General features: G+C 32.7%; 1 protein-coding gene across 1 annotated transcript in view; it reads left to right on the top strand.

Moving 5' to 3' along the window:
* NCAPG2 (non-SMC condensin II complex subunit G2) overlaps positions 1 to 20512 on the top strand; it is a 96391-nt gene that overhangs the window by 18929 nt on the left and 56950 nt on the right. Inside the window, exons 9-13 of the mRNA XM_007504688.3 lie at positions 1277 to 1363; positions 4535 to 4630; positions 5705 to 5830; positions 14535 to 14714; positions 17641 to 17793. Of these exons, the coding sequence (XP_007504750.2) occupies positions 1277 to 1363; positions 4535 to 4630; positions 5705 to 5830; positions 14535 to 14714; positions 17641 to 17793 (642 nt within the window). The remainder of the gene's footprint in view (positions 1 to 1276; positions 1364 to 4534; positions 4631 to 5704; positions 5831 to 14534; positions 14715 to 17640; positions 17794 to 20512) is intronic.

Genomic DNA, 20512 nt, shown 5'->3' with positions numbered 1-20512 from the left:
AAAATAACTAACCAGTACAGTTTAGTTTTACAAATCTTTTTCCCACAGAGGGATTCAAAATTACACCAAATTTTTATTTCTTTTTATCAAATATTTCTATACTTGCTTTCTCTCCCCTTTACCCCCCTTTGATCCTCTTTCTCTTGCTTCAATATTACAAAGTTTTTCCTACAAGTCAGGAAAAGCTTCACTTAGCAAGTATCACCTTGTACTGTTATAGAAATATAGCTTTTACTGTTTCCTCTTTTTGAAGTATCAAAAAAAATTGTTGGTTTTTTTTTGTGTGTGGTTTCCCAATAATTATTTTATAGCCTAATAGCATGTTTCTTCCAAGACACGATGATGTGAAACTTTTAACATTTAAATCAATAGTAGTATCTTATTAGATTCACTCTAAAAAAGCCTATTAAAGGAAATAGTTAATTTTTCCTCCCCAGAGATTTAAAGAAAAAGGAAAACCACTCTTAGTAGTTTATTCAAATATGTCTGTAACTATTATTAACCTGTAGTTTTTCTTTCTCATATGCAAGTTCTTACTAATGTGCTTTTATTTCAGGAAAATATTTTTAAAGGTATTTTTCAAAAGTTGTTCAGTTGTAAGGTTAAGTTCTAGGACCTTAGTAAGTAGTTTGCCCTAGTTGCACTATTTGGACAAACTTTGAGTTGTTTAAAGTGGGTAGGGCCCCTCTTGGAGGTCTAGTTGGCTTTGCTGACTACAATAAACTCAAAGCAATTTGGTTATTGCTAGACTTTTGTTGTATTTTGAGGTAGATTTGAGCTTTTCTTTCAGAGATTTGTATATTATCCTTAGAGTAGATTGCTTCTGGATTACTGACCTGCCCTTTTCTAAGGATATATAAGAGAGAGGAGTAGCCAGTATCTCAAGTTTTTTCCACTAACTAAACCTATTGCTATAAGTCTGGTATGGATTCAAATTAGCCTTTGTAAATATGGATGCTTGGCATTTGCTTCTGCCATTTGTCACAAAGTTAAATTATCTTTAGAAAATAAAAATTATAGTTGAGTGTTACTTCTGCTCTAAAGGAATTAGGAGTCTATATCAAGTTAAAAGTTATATATCTATGAGTTTTCAAAAACTTTAATTTTAAACATATTTAATAAACATTTAATATTAAACATATTTTAAACATATCTACTTTTTAATCAAATGTAAGTTGAAAAACTTGCATTTGATATAATGCTTAGAATTATTTCACTGCTTCTGATATTTTCTATTGTTTAGCACAATTCTTTTTGCCTTATTTTTTTATTTCAGGTAATTGAAGAGGGTTGTATTCAAGATTTCATGTATCATGGTATTCATCTTCCAAGGAATTCTCCAGTGCATTCCAAAGTACGAGAGGTAAGAGTCTATCATAATAATGTGATTCATTTTACAAGTTACATTTTTAAGAACATTTATTTTTAGTTCCTTTTGAATGATTTTTATTACATTCAAGTTTAATTAACTTTCCATGATTTTAAAAATTAAAAAAAAAAACTTTTAATGGTATTGATATTCCTTGACAGTTTTCAGTTTCATTAATGTTTTCAGTATTTTTCTGTACAATGGATAGATGAGATTCAATTTACTGTTGATATAAAGTGTAAAATGTGTTTTGGATATACTATAAAATAATTGGAACAGATCTATGAATAGTTAGAATGACCATTCATATGTTTCTACCATACTTTCTTAGACCTGTCTTGCACTTAGAATTTTTAAAAACTATTTTTTTCATTATATGCTTAATATTTTAAACAGATTTGGACTATCATCTAAACTAAAGCGGGAATCAAATTCTGAATAAAGACCTGAAATCTCCATTTGGAGTGTAGAATTTTGGGAAAATCATAAAGACACTATAAATTTGTTCCCTTATTTTTACAAAATAAGATCATTTTCATTGACTACCCATTCTATAATAATACTAATCTATAAAATTCTGTAAAGTCTGGACAGGTTTTCTAGGAATTTTACCTCAATCCCAAGCAGATATTTAATAAGTTTTTCTGTTTAAAAATTTAAGCTTATAATTTATACACACGTCACCATTTGGTTCATGTTTAGATGTTTTTACTTGTTTAGAGCACTATTATTTAAGTGTCATTTTTTAAAGTAGTGTCTAATAAAGAAGTTGGCAGTAAGAAGTTGAAAATCTGGTCCATTGTTGTGTTTGGGCATATTAAAGCAGATGCTATCTACCAGAAGTCTAGTTCACTGAGTAATGCCTTACTGTGTTACAGTTGGTTCTTTGGCAGCCATAAATCAACAAAATAGGTTAACAAACTGCTCATTTTTATATCCAGCACAATGAACTCATTTCCCTTAGTTTATAGAATAGAAATAGGACTTACAGTAATTTTATGTCTTACAAAAAGATTTGTTTAAATCTTAGATTATTGAGGTGTAACTTTGAATTACACGAGAATAAATGAAAGATAAAATTTCCTGAAGTCATTAGCTTTTCCTATTTTTTGTACTGTTTCATATACTTAAATGGAAAATATACCATAAAATTTCATTTAAAAAGATAATTTCACAATAACCTGAAAAAAATACTATCATGTAGTAGTTATTTTATAAGTTATATAAGCAAATATTTTCTCCATATATATATATAACACCTATTGATATAAAACTTGATAGTTTTATAGCCTTTTGTGAGCCAATATATTGTTTCATGCAATAAACTAAATATCTTTGCAATATAAGCTAAAGTGAAATTTTCTGATTGTAGTATGTTTAGCAACATGGGACTCTGCCTGTCAAGTTAAACAGGAATAATTCTTGTGCTCAGGGGCCTTATTAGCATAACATGACAGTAACCTCCCTCCAGGCCACTATTCCTGCTTATAGCCTATCCCTCACATTTGGGGAAGAATCTCCTGTGGAGAGGGGCCAGTCATTGTCACCAGTTTCTACCTGACTTTCAAAGGGTGGACAAGCCACATAGCTGAAACAGCAGGGCACCTGAAGTAGAGACAGGATGCAGCATGTGTCAGGCTAGTCAAAACACCACTCCTACTACTTTGATGACCATCTCTCCTCAGCCACTGGGGGAACTATTTTAGGACCTTTTAGCCCAAGAGCCTTTAGAAAAGCATTGTTTTCAACCCAGTGCCCAGAGGCATTCTGGGAAGCAACTGTTGAAATGCAGCCTTTTAACTCCACCAGGAGGCCCAGAAATGAAAGTTCTTGTCTCCAAAAGTTCTTAATAGTTTCACGTTGTTCAACATAGAATCTGATTAATTTTGTCACTAGAAATGACATTAGACAACAGCTATTGCTGTTTGCTTTGAGGTTGCTCCCTAAGGACTATCCCTCTTGGAGCTGGAAACTTCTTTTTGTATTGTTTTCCTCCATTAGGATATCGGCTCCTGGAGAATAGTCTTTTTTATTTGTATCAGTGCTTTGATACAGCTAATGCTTAATAAGTGCTTTATTTATTCATTATTCATTCTTTCATATCTCCATCCCCAATAGTTTGTCTCCTAAATAATGATCTTAAAATATTTTGTGGATTAAGGGCAACTATTTGTTGAATTGTTTCTTAAAAACAGAAAGGAAATTGAAAAGGAAATTAAGGGATTTAATTTTGAAAGCAAAGAAGTTTTCATATCTGTTTCTTCAATGTTTTATTGAATATGGTAATTTCTTAGTCTGATTGCCTCACTTGAAAAATCATTATTGATATGTAGTCATTGGTCATATGAAATTCCCTTACAGGTAGTTGTTAGAAAGTTTTCCCTTTCAAAGCTCCTATTCTCCATCTTTATAATCTGACTAATGCCAACATTAGGTCAGCTTTGTTGGGTGTACTTTTCTTTTTCAGTATTATTATCTTGTGTTTGAAGAGATACAAAAAAAGTCCTGGCTTCAATGTGTGAAGAATTTAGGGAAGAAACTGGGAAGAATGCCTCATGTAAACAGTAAAGGAAAGGAAGGGAGTAGGAAAAAATAAAGCAGGGAAAAAATAAATTTTCTTTCTTTTTGAAAATGTTGGGAAACATTTGAAGTTTGAGTTGTGAGGGACAAAATGACTAATAAAAATTTTTCCCAATTGACAAAAGAGGGAGCTGTTGCTTGCCATTATTAGATATGAGTCTTAAGATTTAAAGCAAAATTTTACAGTTGGAAGGGAGTTTAAAGATAGCCCAGTATAACCCCATCTTTTTATAGATATCTAAACCTAAGAACTGAAGTGGTTAAATAACATTCCCAAAGCCACACAGCTGAAAATTGTTAATAAAATGGATATTTCCTCACAATTTCATATTCTTTATTTTTCTTGTAGTAGTTTCTTACAGGAAAATAAATTTGATTACTTTTCCCCCATTGCCTTCATTTGAGAAGATATTGGATGTGATTTTTCAAGACAATCACAAAAATGTCATATGAAGTAATAAAATGCTGACTATATATTTCTATGTTAGAGGGGTCAAATTAGTTTCCCCCCCCGATTTTCTTTGAGAAGATTTCTAAAATTCTTATTTTATAATACTGACTAATATCTTTGCTTTTGTCATACAGGTGTTAAGTTATTTTCATCATCAAAAAAAATTTCGTCAGGGAGTAGAAGAAATGTTATATAGATTGTATAAACCTATTCTTTGGAGAGGATTAAAGGTAATTCACCTTTTAAGTTGTATAAACTTGTTTTAGATATGTTAATTGTGACTCTTAATTTGGAATACTTTAAAAATATTTGAAAAAATAGTTTTGTTCAAGTGCATCTGTAAATTTTTTGTCATAATAATACTATGTTAGAAGCTGGATTACATGGTAAATTTATAGGATGAATCTCTCCTGGTGCTTTTATTAATTTCCTATTCCATATTACTAACTGCCTTTTGGACTTTTTAAATTGTATTTCCTGATTAGGAAACTGAACAAAGTCTAGAACAAAATTAATTATTCTCCTACTCCCATCATCATCGTGAAAACTTGATCTTCTTCTGTATGTATATTCCCATATTCAGATTAGCTATGTGAAATCTCCTCCTGGTGGTGTGCTTTAAAAAAAAATTATTGAATATCTAAACAATGCTGATACCTAATTGATATGTTGAAAATTCTACCTTCATACCATTAAATTTGAATATTATTTTCATTTTTCCCTTTTTAAGAAAGTAAAGGTATACTTCATGTAGTCTTGTAGGTGATGTTTAAGTTTTTCGAATTAAAGAAATTCAAATTTACTTCCCTAGCTTTGATAACACCACTCTTTAATGTGGATGACTATAAGATGAGTATAACTGGATCAGAAGAAAAATTTTGTAATTAGCCTCAATGAACTTCATTTTCTATTACTCTTGAAGATAAATAGTCAAACAAATCTTTATTTCTTAAGACATGAAAACATGAAGCATGCATTAACTTTTATCTATGTTTACATGTATACATTGTCACTGCTATGAAGTGTTAGGGATGCAAAGATAAAAGAATAATAGTTACTGTCCTTAAGCACCTTAAATTTTTATGGGAGAGACATGCTTTTTTATTGATTATATGTAAATATAAATATATACAAAATTAATCCAAGTAATGTTATGGTAGAGGGAATTAGCTACAGGGGGACATTAGTATCATACAGTCTTTTATCAACAAATAAGCGATAATTGCTTTTTACACTAAACTGAAGTATTTCAACAACTTTCCTTTCCATTACTAAGTCATTGACTTTTTTTCTTTATTGAACAGGCCAGAAATCCTGAAGTTCATTCAAATGCAGCATTGTTGTTTGTTGAAGCATTTCCTATTAGAGATCCCAATCTTAGTCTTGTAGAAATGGACAATGAAATTCAAAAGCAGTTTGAAGAACTCTATGTAAGTTTTACAAAGTTGAAGTATATGTTAATAGCTGTAGCCAGGCTGCTCCTTTTTCTGTTCCTAAACATGCCTTATTCCTTCCTAGTTTTCTACTTTTCCTCTTGTTTTGTCTTCTACCTAGATTGGGAAAATTCTACTTGTTTTTCAAAGCTTAACTCAGCCCTCACCACCTCTATGAAAATCTTTCCCAAAAACTCAGGCCTGTTTCCTAATATTTTTTAGTTCATTTGTGCTTATTTTTTCTTTGTCAATTGAATTATGACATTGTTCTTCAACTGATTAATAACATTTATTAAGTACCTAATAATATGTACTATGTACTGCTCTGAGTGCTGGAGCTACATTATAAAGAATGAAACCATTTTTGAAAAGAACTTTCATTCTAATGGGAGAGGCAACAGAGACATACATCTTTATACATGGCATAAAAATAAGAAAATCAATACAAATACAAAATTAAATATAAGGCAATTTGGGTTTAGGTGGGATTAGGGAAAATGATTAAGATGCTTTCTGGTAGAAAGTGCTATTTAAGGTTTCATAAAGTAGAGGGGAATTCTGTTTGGTGTAAGTGAGGCAGGAGTCCATTCTTGGCATGTAGAATGTCTAATGCATAGGCATGGAGGTGAGAAATTGAGTTTAATGTATGAAGTTCAGGAAGAAAGTCAGTTTGTATTGCAGAGTACATGAGGTGAAATAATGCCCATTTAGATTTGACAGATAGGTTCAGGCCATATTTAAAATGTTTTCGAAATTAAATAATGGGGTTTGTATTTTATATTAGATATGCTAGTGTAAGGATAATTTTAGGGTTGTGACCTAATCTAAATTAATTTTGGTTGCCAGGGAATATCCCAAATAAAATACCCAAGTCAGTTTGCAATTTTATGGTGGTTTGATTAATACAGAGGGAAGGAATTAAGGAGAAGGGAGAGGGAAAAGGTGTAGGATTTCTCCTGCCTGGCCTGTGCCAGGGGGAGTTCAAAGTCCTCCGCCACAAGGTCTCTGAAGATTAGTGACTTTTTAAGAGGAGAGTGTTTGGAAGGTAAAGGTGAAAGAATTGGCCTAAACTCTGAGTGAGCTCAGTAAAGATGCTTCACCTGAACTAGGCTACTCATCTTCCTCCAGTGTTGGTATCAAGTAAAACTCACTGCTAAACCCAGACAATAGCAGCTGCCACACCAAGATGCTGAAACGCTCAGCACACAGCCACTAGCCACCTCTCCACTGCCAAAGAGCCAGAGAGAGGAAGTGATGTGAAATATATAGATGGTTTTAAAATCACTTTCCTGCATCTTACATGTACCAATGGTAGCTTAAGCTTGACTTAGGATAGGCCAGGGGTCTGTCAGTTGTTTCTGAGTTGTCATTTGCTAGCACATGTCTGTCATAGGCCATCCTCCTAAATACTTAATCCTTAAGTATGGGTCTAGACATTCCTGTTTTTGTTAGACTAAGTAGGGTGGATTAATCTAAAGTTCACAATCCCCCCCTGATGATGATTGGGAGACTTGTCTCCCCCCCCCAATTGATCACTAAACTTAATCATCCTGCACCTCCAAATATTCTAGCTGCAGGTGCATACATAATTTTACCTTCTAGGAGGAAATTACAATAATTAGATAGAAGAAGGAAATAGAAGAAAGACAGACAGCAAAACCAATATTTGCTGGGCACATTGACAAAACCAATTAGGGGGCAGTCGCCTTTTGACATAAGAGTATACATTCAAATAAATGTTCAATCAAACTTCAGTTCAATCAATCACACCCAAAGTTCGTTCTGGATCTTCTTGATGTAGTGTAGTTTTTCTGGCATCTTTCTGCAACAGTTCGTTCTCTGTATTTAGGAGTTAGCAAGCTTCTTTCCTTGAAGATCTTTTCTCGAACAAAAATTCAAAATCTTGGATTTTTATTAAAATGCAATTCCCCACTGAAGTGGGTGTTAAGAAACATCTAGTTCAGCTCAGGATGCATGGTTGAGTATGGGGGTGTTTGATTCAGTTATCAGAGGAAGAGAAAACAAAAAAACATAAAGAAGAGAAAATAAATGGAAGAAAGTTAAACTTTTGGGAGTAAGGGGAAAAAAATTCAAAATAGACTTTTATTTGTGTTTAACAAATTTCTAACAGGCCTTTGTATTAGGGTCCAATTAAAGTAATTTCCAATCCCACAAATCTGTAGGGCAGAATGCAGTAATATTTCACTTATCCATTTGCAGCCAAGACTACAGGAAGTTGCCATACTATAAGAAAGAAAAAGAATTAGAATTTTATTTTGATAGGGAAGTGTCATTCCCTGCTCTGATTTTTGTCATTCTCAGGGATATGGGGAGCCAGGATGAAAGTCACACTTTGGTATTTGTCTGAGTATTTCACAAAGAGTATAGATACAAGGAAGTCCTATGACGTAACATATGTCAAGTGTCACAACCTTGAGTCTCACACTAGCTTTTTACCTGTGTGCTCTTTTGGACTCTATTCAGGTTGAGTCTGTTCTTCTTGTTTTTATCCCATTTCCTAGAATCAGACACAAACATTAATCACAGTCCCATAACATTTTATCAATAAATGGCAGGTTCCCACAGTTTAAAGCTTTTTGGGTTTGCATTAATATTATAGCAAGTATATATATATATATATATATATATATATATATATATATAAAACTTATATTACTGCAGAAAACATTAATTGTACATACCTTTAGTATAAGAAATGAGAAAAAAGGGAAAAAATCAAAATTCTAATCAAAATAAAAGAAAAGCAATAATTAAAATAAGGGGAAAAATCAGGAATTCAATGTGTTCTTGAAAAACAGCATCCACTTGTCAATGGATTATTATCTCCAAAGCATGTGATAGGATACAGTCAGTCTCAACAGAAGATGCTCTCTTTACATGTGAGCAATGAATCCAAGAATCTTTCTCTTCAATCTTTATAGATGTTGGAGTAGTTAACAATATTTGGAATAGCCCTTCAATTCTTAATATACACCTTGTCTCCTGGGTTCAGGTCATGAAGTGAAAAGTCTAGTGATCCGTCTTGTACTGCAGCTCCGGATTCATGTAGTTCACGCAGTGTGCTGCAATTCCTGTATATAGGAAGCAATAGTAGTATCTCCCCCTAATTGTGATGTATATACAGGGGAGAAAGGCTGAGCCTGTATAAGTGGATGTCCAAAAAGCATCTCAAATGCTGAGATGTGTAGGTCTCCTCTAAGCCTGCTTTTAAGATAAAATAGGGATAGAGGGAGAATTTCAGGCCATTTTAAATGTGTCTCAGTGCATAATTTGCCAATCATAGTTTTAAGTTCTTTATTCATCCTCTCAACTTGGCCTGAGCTCTGGGGATGATATGAAACATGGAATTTGGGAGTTATCCCTAAGCAAGAATATATCTGATTTAGGACAGAATCATTAAAATGACTTCCTCTCTCTGAATCAATACATGCTGGCAGGCCAAAGCAAGGAAGAATTTCTTTTAAAAGCACCTTAGCAACAAAAGCTGCTGTGACTCAGGAGATTTTAGAAGTCAGGAGATTATTTAGAACTCTGAAATCCTAATTCCTTAATCTTCCTGTTCATATTACCGTGTTTCCAAAATAAATACCTGTCCTGTTTTTTAAAATCTGTCTGGGAGTCTGAGTAATGCACTGGTCACTGTGAGGAGGCCCACAGGAACCAACTCAACCTTGGTACCTTGACAGTATCAACACCATCCCATCTAGAATCTACATTATTTCAGCACCCATGCCATAGGTTTGACATCACTGTTATATAGAATTGAAATTGGAAAGGGAGAATAGTGAAGTCAAAGAAAGGATAATAGCCAGAGAAAGAACTGAGAAGTAGAGGGATTGGCATTTTAAAGCATTGCCCATCTCTTCCCCTACATTCTCCTCTAATGAATTAACTCCTCATGTGAAATAATTTATCCCATTTTACTTCTCTCTTCTCTCAATATATTCCTCCTTTTTGCCCCTTAATTCTGTTTTTTAAAGATATTATTCCACCATATTCAGCTCACAGCCATATCCTTCTAACTCTCTAGTAATGATAAAATTGTTAGGAGTTACAAGTATGTAATTCATGTAGGAATGTAAACAATTTTACCTTATTGCATCCCTTATGGTTTTTCTTTCCTGTTTACCTATGTATGCTTCTCTTAAATCTTTTATTTGAAAATCATATTTTTTATTCAGCTCTGGTCTTTTCATCCAGAATGCTTTTGCAAGTCCTCTATTTTATTAGATATATTTTTCCCCTGAAAGATTATACTGTTTTGCTGGTAGGTGATTCTTGGATGTAATCCCAGATTCTTTGCCTTTTGGAGTATTATATTCCAAGTCTTCTTGTCTTTTAATGTAGAAATTATTAAGTCCTTTGTAATCCTAACTATAGCTCCATGACATTTGAATTATTTCTTTCTGGATACTTGCTCTATTTTCTCCTTGCCCTAGAAGCTCTGGAATTTGACTATAATATTTGGAGTTTTTGTTTTGAGATCTCTTTCAAGAGGTCACTTGTAGAGTCCTTCAGATTCTATTTTCCCCTTTTGTTTAAGAATATCAGGGCAGTTTTTCTTTATAATTTTTTGAAAGATAATGTTTAGGCTCCATTTTTAATCATAACTTTCAGAGCGAGTATTCATTCTTAAATTACCTTCCCTGGATCTATTTTTTAGGTGAGGTGTTTTTCTAATGAGATTTCAAATTTCTTCTATTTTTTTGTCTTTTTATTTTGTTTTGTTTTTCGAAGTCACATGGAGATACTAGCTTCTGCTTGTTCTATTCTAATTTTTAAGGAATTATTCTCTTCATTAAGCTTTTGTACTTTCTTTAATATTTGCCTGAATTGGCAGCTTCATTAAGAAGGAAGAAGAGATTTAGAGGAAGAATGAGGTCCTTTGGTGGTATTGAATTATAAGAGGATATGGTCAGATAAAAGTATACTAGTTTTTCATGAAGGAAGTAGAACACATGTAGGTAAGGGTGAGATTCAATTTAAGATTCTCCCTTTAGTGGCTGAGGTGGAATAAAGGACTGGGATTTTATATGGCTAAGGTATTAGGAGTTTAATGAGTTTGAAGAAACAATAATGTGATAGTTCAGGTACTCTAGTATAAGAGTAGGAGTTTCAGTGGTATGGGATAACTTGATCCAAGCATTGTGTGTCAAAGAATTTGTTTCATTTAAGTGTTTTCCAATTTTATGATACATTTTGTTCCACAAAACAGCATTATAAAATGGATCACATGTACTTTTATCTACATTGATGTCAACCCAGAAGCTGCTGTACTTAGTGGGGGAAGATATTGAGGAGGAAACTTTTTTTAGACTGTTAAATAAAAGGCAAATCGAAATTCACAATGGTTGTCAATTACTTAGCTTGTAATCAGGAGTATGTGAACTCAGTTCCTTTTTAAATCTCTCTTAGCCTCAGTTTCCTTATCTTTAAGAATTGATATATCAGTCATCCCAATCTCATTGGATTGTGAGGCTTAAGCAATCTAATGAATGAAAGTGCTTTTATTTTCAAAAACTTGATTGCATGAATAAGATGGTTTATTCATGTATTCATGCCTTGCAGTATATAGAATGGTTAAAAAAATGGTTTTAGGAGGCAGAAAAAAATTGAGAACTAATCTATCTTTTTTAAATAGCTAAATGTACATACAAGTTAAGAATCAGAATTTTCTTGCTAGGTTCCTGGAGTTCTTTCAATGAGTAGTGCAAATTTTTGCTTGGTCATCTGTGAGAATTTTCATTGTCATCTTGTAGGATATTAGGAAGATGTCAGAAATATATGTGCCTTAAACAGTTTATAAATATATTTATTTCTGGAAATATGAGTTTAGGTTTAATTTAGAGAAAAAAGTCTATATTGAAGAATGTATTTATACATATAATTTTAGAGCTGGTATATTTTATGGCTAATAAATGGAATAATTTCACTTCTTATAATGCTTAAGTTTCTTATTTCTAAAATCCTTTCATAATTATATTTAATAACACCATGTGATAATTTTGATTCTAAAATATATGCTATCAGTAGATAATTAGTAAATGAGAAAATTTTTACGTAATACCTACAGACTTATGATGTTTTTGCTTTTGCCCTATATCTTCTTAATAATCCTAGTGCCATTAAATATGTCACTCCAGTTTATTAGTTAGAGTAAAATTATAATTTCATGGAATATATTTGTAAATTTACTAAGAAATTTCTTATAGTTTGTGTTTCTAATGGGTGAAGCTGATATTAGACTATAGTCTGATTCACCCAAGGTCAAGCCAATAGTTTTACAAATAACAAGACTAGTTAATATTGATAATAACTAATTAAAATTGTACATAGTAATTTTAGGTTTTCATTAAAGTGTTTTCTTTACAGCAGTGCTTTGAGAAAATGTTATCGCCCTTTACAAACAAGAAAACTAGGGCTTGGAGTGATTAAGTAGAATGACAGCATAATACAATGTACTGGACTTAGAATTGGATACTTTGGATGCTAATCCTCATTTTTTCACTTAATAAGTGTGTGACCTTTGCTACCATCTGCATAATCAGGCCCAGGCAGGGTTCCTCTTACTGGAGAGGTACAACTGACATGAAGAGGCAGGAATTACAGAAAGAGAGAGAGGAGGAAATGCACAAGGAGCCAGAATAGAAGCTGGGAAAGTGCTGTCTCCTGGTACTCCAGCTTGAGAGGTTTTATTAAGCAAAAACCTTTACATACTGACAACCAGACAGTTATCAGTAGTAGACTGGAAACAATATAGCGAGTTACTTCAAAGTTAGAGTCCGGTTTTAACACAGTGAGCCAAATTCTTCTTACAGGAAAAGCTTATATTTTTATGGCTATGTGACTTTTGATAAGTAAGTTTGGGAAGAGATGAGAACGAAGATTCTTGGAGACTTTAGGTTTGGGAAATCCTAGGTCAGTAATATTGGCTGTGTTTGAACTACTAAATCCAAAGATGCTTGTAAAGCTAGTTAGGAAGGCTGAGTCAAGCACCTTCAGAAGAGGCTGAATTTCAATTGTGAATTTAGCCCATATTGCCAATGAATTTAGAGTTGTCCCCTAAACCCTTTCTTTTTGAGGATCATGATTTGATAACTCATGAGTAATTCTGATATGTCCACAATAAGAAAAATGACTTTTGCAATAATATCTTGTTTTTACTGAATCCTGGCTTTTGCCTTAAGACCCAGTATGAGAACGTAATTTTTCTCATAGTTTTTTAATCTTTGCAATCCCTAGAGACTTGATCAAGTCATTTAACTTCTCTGGGTCTCAGAACCAAATTATTCCACATTCTTGCTTTTGGATATGTTCAATTAGATATAGTCATAAACGATATGACCTTTCAAGCTCTGGTTTGAATCTCTATCTTTGACATTTACTAAAACTTTGCAACTATGGACAAGTCACTTAATCTGAGCTGCAATTTCCCTATATATTAGATGAGGATATTATTAACATTAATAATATTTACCTCTTGGAGTTGTCATTAAAATCAAATAAGATAATATATGTAAAATGCTTTGCAAACTTTACTGTGCAATCTAAATATGGCTTACTTGGCTTCCTTCAAGACTACTCAAATCCCCTCTTTTTACAAGCTACCTTTCTTTCCCTTTCTCCACTTGTAAGTGGGCTTCTCTCTGAGATTATCTCCCATTTATGCTGCATATATTTTGTATATAAATAGTTGTTTGTATGCTGTATCCTCCCCTAGAATGTGAACTGCTAGAGAGTAGGAAATGTATTTTTGCCTTTCTTTGTATTTCAGATGCTTAGTGCAGTGCCTGAACTATAGTAAGTACATAATAAACTTTATTAATAATGATGAGTCATTTTTCCAATGCCATGACAAATTCTATGGTCAATTTTAGATTGTATTTTTCCTTTTTGTGGATCAAAATAATAGTTTGCTCAGCAAGTATTAACTTAGCACATGTAGAAAAGGAAAAGAATGTATATATATTTATTTCAAGCCTTTATTAATCAGTTTCTATGTCAGGCACTGTGCAAGGAAATGGAATACAGTGTTACATCTAAATAGCCCTTGCTTTAAAATGACATTTTATTGGTGGGAAACAATTCATATGCATATAAGAAGACAAACTTTACACAAAATAATTTCCTAGGGGATGGAGCAGTGTTGTTAACAGTAGTATGGTGTTCTAGAGAGCACAATAGAAGGGTAGGAAAGAGTGGGATTCAAGCACTGGAGGGATGGAGCTAAAATGTGCATGACTATGAAGCAGTAAGAGAAGCTGTAGTCAGAAAAAGGAGCTTCATCCAAGATAGGCAATGACTCAATCTATGGGCTTCTGAATGGTGAGTAGGGGTGAGAACGGTTGAGAGATATGTGACTACAGAACAGATATCCAGTCCCTGTACCTTTCTGATTGTCAAGGCTAGCCTCAGTAGAATCCTGGATCTAGGCTGATTGTAGTAGGGCGAGGCATCTTTGAGATATTTGTCTTCAGTTGAGCCAGCTCTGCCTAGGATTTAATACAATGCTGAATTGTCCTCCTAAGGGCAGACTGGGGGAGCCATTGGGGAGTAGAAGGATATGTAGAGCAGAAATACAGCACCTGGGCCTACCCTATGGTTAAGACAAGGTTCTAAGTGTCTTAAATATGAAGTTATTTATAATAATAAACCTTTATTTCTTTTTTGATTATTATAGAATCTTTTGGAAGATCCATATCCTTTGGTCCGTTCAACAGGGATTCTTGGAGTCAGTAAAATTACTTCAAAATACTGGGAAATGATGCCTCCAGTCATTGTTGCTGACCTTCTAAAGAAAGTAATTGGAGACCTAGCTTTTGATACAAGCTCAGCTGATGTCCGCTGTTCTGTTTTTAAGGTAATATTTTCAAGAGCAAAACCAACATTATTAAATCCCCTCCCCACATCTCTTTTGAATAGGGCATTTTTACCCCTCATTTAATAATAACCTAATACTTCAAAAGATCCATTATTTTATCATTATTAGTACTCCTCTTTTACTGATGAAGATTTTTCTGATGATAATTTTCAAAAATGATCATTACAATAATACATTAGAGTAAGATTTTTGTAGAAGAATTAGAGCATATAGAAATAATGATATCTCTTTATGGAAAGAAGATATCAATAGTCACTGGATATACAGAATTTTTTTTATTTTTCCCAAAGATGTGTACAATGATTATCTAAAAATGTCTTGCAGTAACATTTTGTTTTGTTATTTGAGAAGTGTGACTTTTGAATGGCACTTTCTTTAATTTAAATTTAAATTAATAAAGATTTCAGAATTTTGGAAGATGATTATAGAATCTTGACTTGTCTTAATTAATTTTAACTATTATGAAGACTGACCAGGAGCCTTCATTTCTTTCATGATCTTTGTTAGTAAATATAACAAGAAAAATGTAGACATGTTATGAGTGTGTGTGTGTATGTGTTGAGGGGAAGGTGTTTGTGTGGAATGCTTAATAAGGTTAGAAAAACTGATAATTAGTGAAATAGTAGAAATTTGGAATTTTGTAAGAAGAAACATTGGTATGCAAAGAAGTGGTCTAAGTTCTCTTTCAGCTATTTTTTATTTCAATATATATTACCCTGAAGACTTTTATGCCTTTATAAAAGAAGTCTACTCAGAAGGGACAACAATCTAATTTTATTTTCTGACCTTTTGCCCCCTTAAACTCATATAAGTTTTTTTTTCTTTTGTTCATATTTTACTAATAGGTTTGTAAGAGAAGTCACTAGTGGCTTGCCACAATATTCAGTTCTTGGCTAGGTTTTATTCAACATTTTTTAGTGACTTGTGTTGAATGAGGAAGTGCCTACCATTTTTAGATGACACAAGACTGGTAAAAATAGCTAATTCGTTTAATAATAGAATTAGTTTAAAAAGATCTCACCACAGCAAAGCAGTCATTTGAATCTGACAAAATCATATTTAATAGATATATAATTCTTTTAAATTTGAATTAATTTAGATTTTTATTTAATTATTTAGAATATTTTTCCATGGTTACATGATTCATGTTCTTTCACTCCCCTCTTTTTCCCACCCAGGGACTGATGAGCAATTCCACTGTGTTTTACATGTATCATTGTTCAGAATCTATTTCTATATTATTAATATTTGTAATAGAGTGATTTTGTTTAAAGTCAACATCCCCAATCATATACCCATTGAACCATGTGATCAAGCAGCTATTTTTCTTCTGTGTTTCTGCTCCCACAGTTCTTTTTCTGGATGTGGATGATGTTCTTTCTCATAAGTCCCTCAGAATTCCAGAAGTCCTGGAATGCTGCATTGCTGCTAGTAGTAGTCCATTACATTCAATTGTACCACAGTGTATCTGTCTAATTTTCTCCTGGTTCTGCTCCTCTCACTCTGAATCAATTCCTGGAGGTCTTTCCAGTTCACTTGGAATTCTTCTAGTTAATTATTCCTTTCAGCCCAGTAGTATTCTATCACCATCAGATACCACAATTTGTTCAGCCATTCCCTAATTGAAGGGCATCCCCTCATTTTCAGCTTTTTTGCCACCACAAAGAGTACAGCTATGATGTTTAATAGGCATAGAATTAAAGTTCTTTACTTAAATTGAAATAGCTAGTTGCATAAGTGCAGGAATGGCATTGATAGGGAAACAATGACCTAGGAGTTTTAGTGGACTGCAAGCTCAATATCAATAGAAGCTATAATGAAGCCACTAAGAAAATGTATATTGATGTTAAGCTACATTAATGGAAATGTACTGGCAAGAATATAATATATATATGTACACACACACACACACACACACACACACACACACACACACATATATATATAAAGTATATAATAATGTTTTTCCCTTTGCTAGGAAAAAAACCAGCAAAACAATTATTTCTGCATATTGCATTTTAAGAAAGGTTTTGAATACTACATTCAGATAAAAGTGATTGAGTTAGTGAATGACCTTGAAACCATATTATATTCATAATGATTAAAGTATTGAATATACCTTTTATAAAGGAAAAATATAGAAGAAAACCTTATATACAAGAAAACTTAATGGACGTGATGTTATTCAGTAATTTTCAGTCATGTCTGACTCTTTGTGACCCTTTTGGGGATTTTCTTGGCTTTTCCTTCTCCAGCTCAATTTGTCTGTGAGGAAACTGAGGCAAAAGGGATTAAGTGGCATATTCAGGGTCACAAACTAGTATCTAAGGGTAGTTTTGAACTCAGGTCTTCCTGACTCCAGACCTAGTAAGTACTCTGTTCGCTGTGCCATGTAGCTACCCAAGGGATATGATAACTATTAGAGAGATGGTATATTTATGTGAGGCTATAAAGAGTTTACTAAAACCCATGATTGAAAGTTTATGGGAATCAGATTTTGTCAAACTTAAGAAAACTTTTAATAGTTAAACCTGTATGAGAATGTAATGGGCTGGCTGTTGATGTTTTAGAACTGACAGAAACCTCAGGGAGCCTCTACTCTAACCCCTTAAATTTCTTTTTTTTTCCTCTAATTTTCCTCCACCAAATTCTCAAATGAAAAATTGAATTGAAAAGAGGTTTTTACCTATCCAGAGTTATAAGATAATGAGTCTCAGTCAACAGAAGCCTCAAAGCAGAGGCTGGATATTGTAGAGGATTGGATTAGATTATATCTAAGATTCTTTCCAAAACTAGGATTATGTGTATCTATAATTAATTCTAATAATAATTTGAATTTTTTTCTTATTTGTCCTTATGGGGGCAGGGCTTTCATTATTTGAATTGTATTTTTGTTTTGCTGCAGTGTTTGCCAATACTTTTGGACAATAGGCTAAGCCACCCATTACTAGAACAGCTTCTGCCAACTCTGAAATACAGTCTCCATGACAATTCTGAAAAAGTGAGAGTGGCTTTTGTTGATCTGCTGCTGAAAGTTAAAGCTGTCAGAGCTGCAAAGGTAGGATAAATATTACTTATTTAAGATAATGTAGAAGATAAATTAGTTAGAAGACTTATCACTATTACAAAGGAACTTCAAGTAATTTTAGTGTTCTAGTCCAAATATTTAGCTCCTTTCTCAGTTTAAAGAGGTGAATTACCATTGTATTTAGTCTGGCCAGTTTTGTGTCATCTTGTGGCTTTGAAGCAATGTTTTAATCCATTTTTTTTCATGGTTCTAGATAGATTATGAAAGGATTTTCATTTCATTTAAGTAAAAACATTTATTTATTAATTGCCTACTTTGTATGAGACACTGGGCTTGATTAAAAAAAATTGAATTAAGGACAGGACCTATGATTTCATTACTATGGGGAACAACCTGGTAACTAAACTTCCTCTAGTATAAATATGCAACTCAGAGTCTGTGAATAGCAGTGTTAAACTCCTGGCAACATACATTCCCCACTTTGGCCCAAACCAGATTAAAATGTAAGTAGGAGTTATTTAACAAAATAAACAAGAATAGAATAAAGCACAGATAATATTAATTTATGATTATCTAGGTCACTGTGCCCTAGTGGGGATCCTTTATTTTTGAGTTTGATGCCACTGGTCTTAGAGAGTTGCAGAGATCAAGGTATTTGTCTAGTGTCTCACAATTGTTATGTGTCAGAGGAAGGATTTGAACCCATTAAGGTGAACTCCCTGTTTGTTATGCCATACTACCTCTCATGTTTGAGAATAAGATGACAAAAATGAAACAAGATCTTTTATCAGATCTTATTGGAAGTAGGGGATAGTTATAATTATAGTATAAGAAAAATTGAAGAGAGAGAGAACATTTTCACAACTGGGGCTATCAGACAACACTAACATGACTATGACACTTCAACTGAGCCTTGAAGGAAGACAAAGATTACAAGAAATGTCTATAAGCAGGGGAGTGTATTATTGATAAAGGAGATGGGGAAAACCCTAATTTTTTAACTTTTTGACCCCGAAAACTTTGTTTTTATTCTCCATCCAAAATTCCAAACTGTTCCATGTTTTACTATTAAATGAAGAAAAATAGGTTATTTTTTTTACCCTAAATAGATTTGGAATTTTTTGAAATGAAGTGATATTGCTTTTATTTTTTATTTTCTTCATTTAGCTGAAAAAATTCATAATCTAGTGGATTTGCTTTCTTAGAAAATGTTTTGTGTGAATGGATACAATAAAGCTCTTCTCTTATCATGGCAAAAGTACCTATCAACCTTGCAATTTTAGTACTTTTAATTTATTTTTAAATTATTGTTTGGTCCAACAAAAGAGAAACTTTGTTTAAATTGATATATTAATATAAAATAAATATACTTAAATTATCTGTAGAATATTTGCAGGTTTATTGGTTTTAAATTTTTTAACAGGCTTAAAAGCACTAAGACCAAAACTGAAAGTGCAACCAATTAGCAGATATATCTGCTTATCCGATCTTTGAACTAACTATACAAAACATCGGAGCATCTTTCTGGGGATTTCTAGCTATAAAGAATATTGTAGGCTTAATAAATATGTGAAATACCATAAAATTCAGATCAATAATTTTTTTCTCCTTTTTCCTTAGACACTTTTTAGAGTGGTAAGAGATGTCATCAGATCTCTGTTCCAATCTGTAATTGAACAAGAATTTCCTGTCATACGTATTTGACAATTCTTTATTTTGTCTTTACTTAAAGAGCCTGAATGAAGTGAAACCAAGCATCTAGTTTGTTTTGGAAGACCATAATTTGCGCGACATTTGTGTGGAAATTTTTCCTTACCCATATTTCTGTGCTTTTTGATGTCACTGCTCCTTGTTCTAGGATCATTTACAAAATGAGGATGAAATAGAGAAATTCTCTGAAAAACTTGATTAAGACTCTATATAATGAAATATATAGATTCTATAAAATTTCACAGTACTTATTTTTATTGACTCTAATAAAGCATTTATTTTAATAGCCTCTCCAACAAAGATATCTATCATACATAAGTGAAAAAAAAAACTTTAAAAGATATGGCAAAAGGTAACAGATAACTTTCATCATGAAAGTAAAATGAAATAAGGAGTTGTAAACTTGACAAAAAGCTTGATGCTATCATATATAGTAAATCCAGCTCAGTCTCAAATTAAAGAATTCCCTATAGATGGTTAAGTTTCCTAGATGTGGTACTTGATGAATGACATTATACTGATTGCATCAAGTCATGAAAAAAAAAGTAGTTTCCTAAATAGTCAACTTAAATTGTCTGACCTGAATAATTACTCAGGAAAAAGTAAGAGGACAGAAAAATATCCATTATTCAAACTCTTTTGCAGGTAAACTGACATTTTTTAGAGTTTATAAATATATATCACTTAGAGAAAAATTGCAAATGACCAAAAATTTGACTGTCCTCCTGTTGATGGGATGTAATTAGGAGAACAAACCGGAATACCATTGAGAAACAGTGCATTCTTTTGAATAATGCCAACTTTGTCCTGGCAACAAAAGTCCATCTTTTTAACACCATTATCTAGTAATGTTTTATGGAACTAAGTCAACTAATACATTTGCTGAAGAATAAAATTTCGTAATCACCTAAAGGGCAATGAAAAGGAGCATAGTGGGTATAGACAGGTCTCCAAGTGCCATATTTTTTCCTTTGCCAGTTCAATTATGTGTTTTCATCGAAGTATTATCTGACTTTCACTTTGCAACTCTTCTATATTG

Source organism: Monodelphis domestica, chromosome 5 (assembly GCF_027887165.1).
Source record: "Monodelphis domestica isolate mMonDom1 chromosome 5, mMonDom1.pri, whole genome shotgun sequence".
Lineage (NCBI taxonomy): Eukaryota > Metazoa > Chordata > Mammalia > Didelphimorphia > Didelphidae > Monodelphis > Monodelphis domestica.
This window is presented reverse-complemented; position numbering and strand designations above follow the sequence as displayed.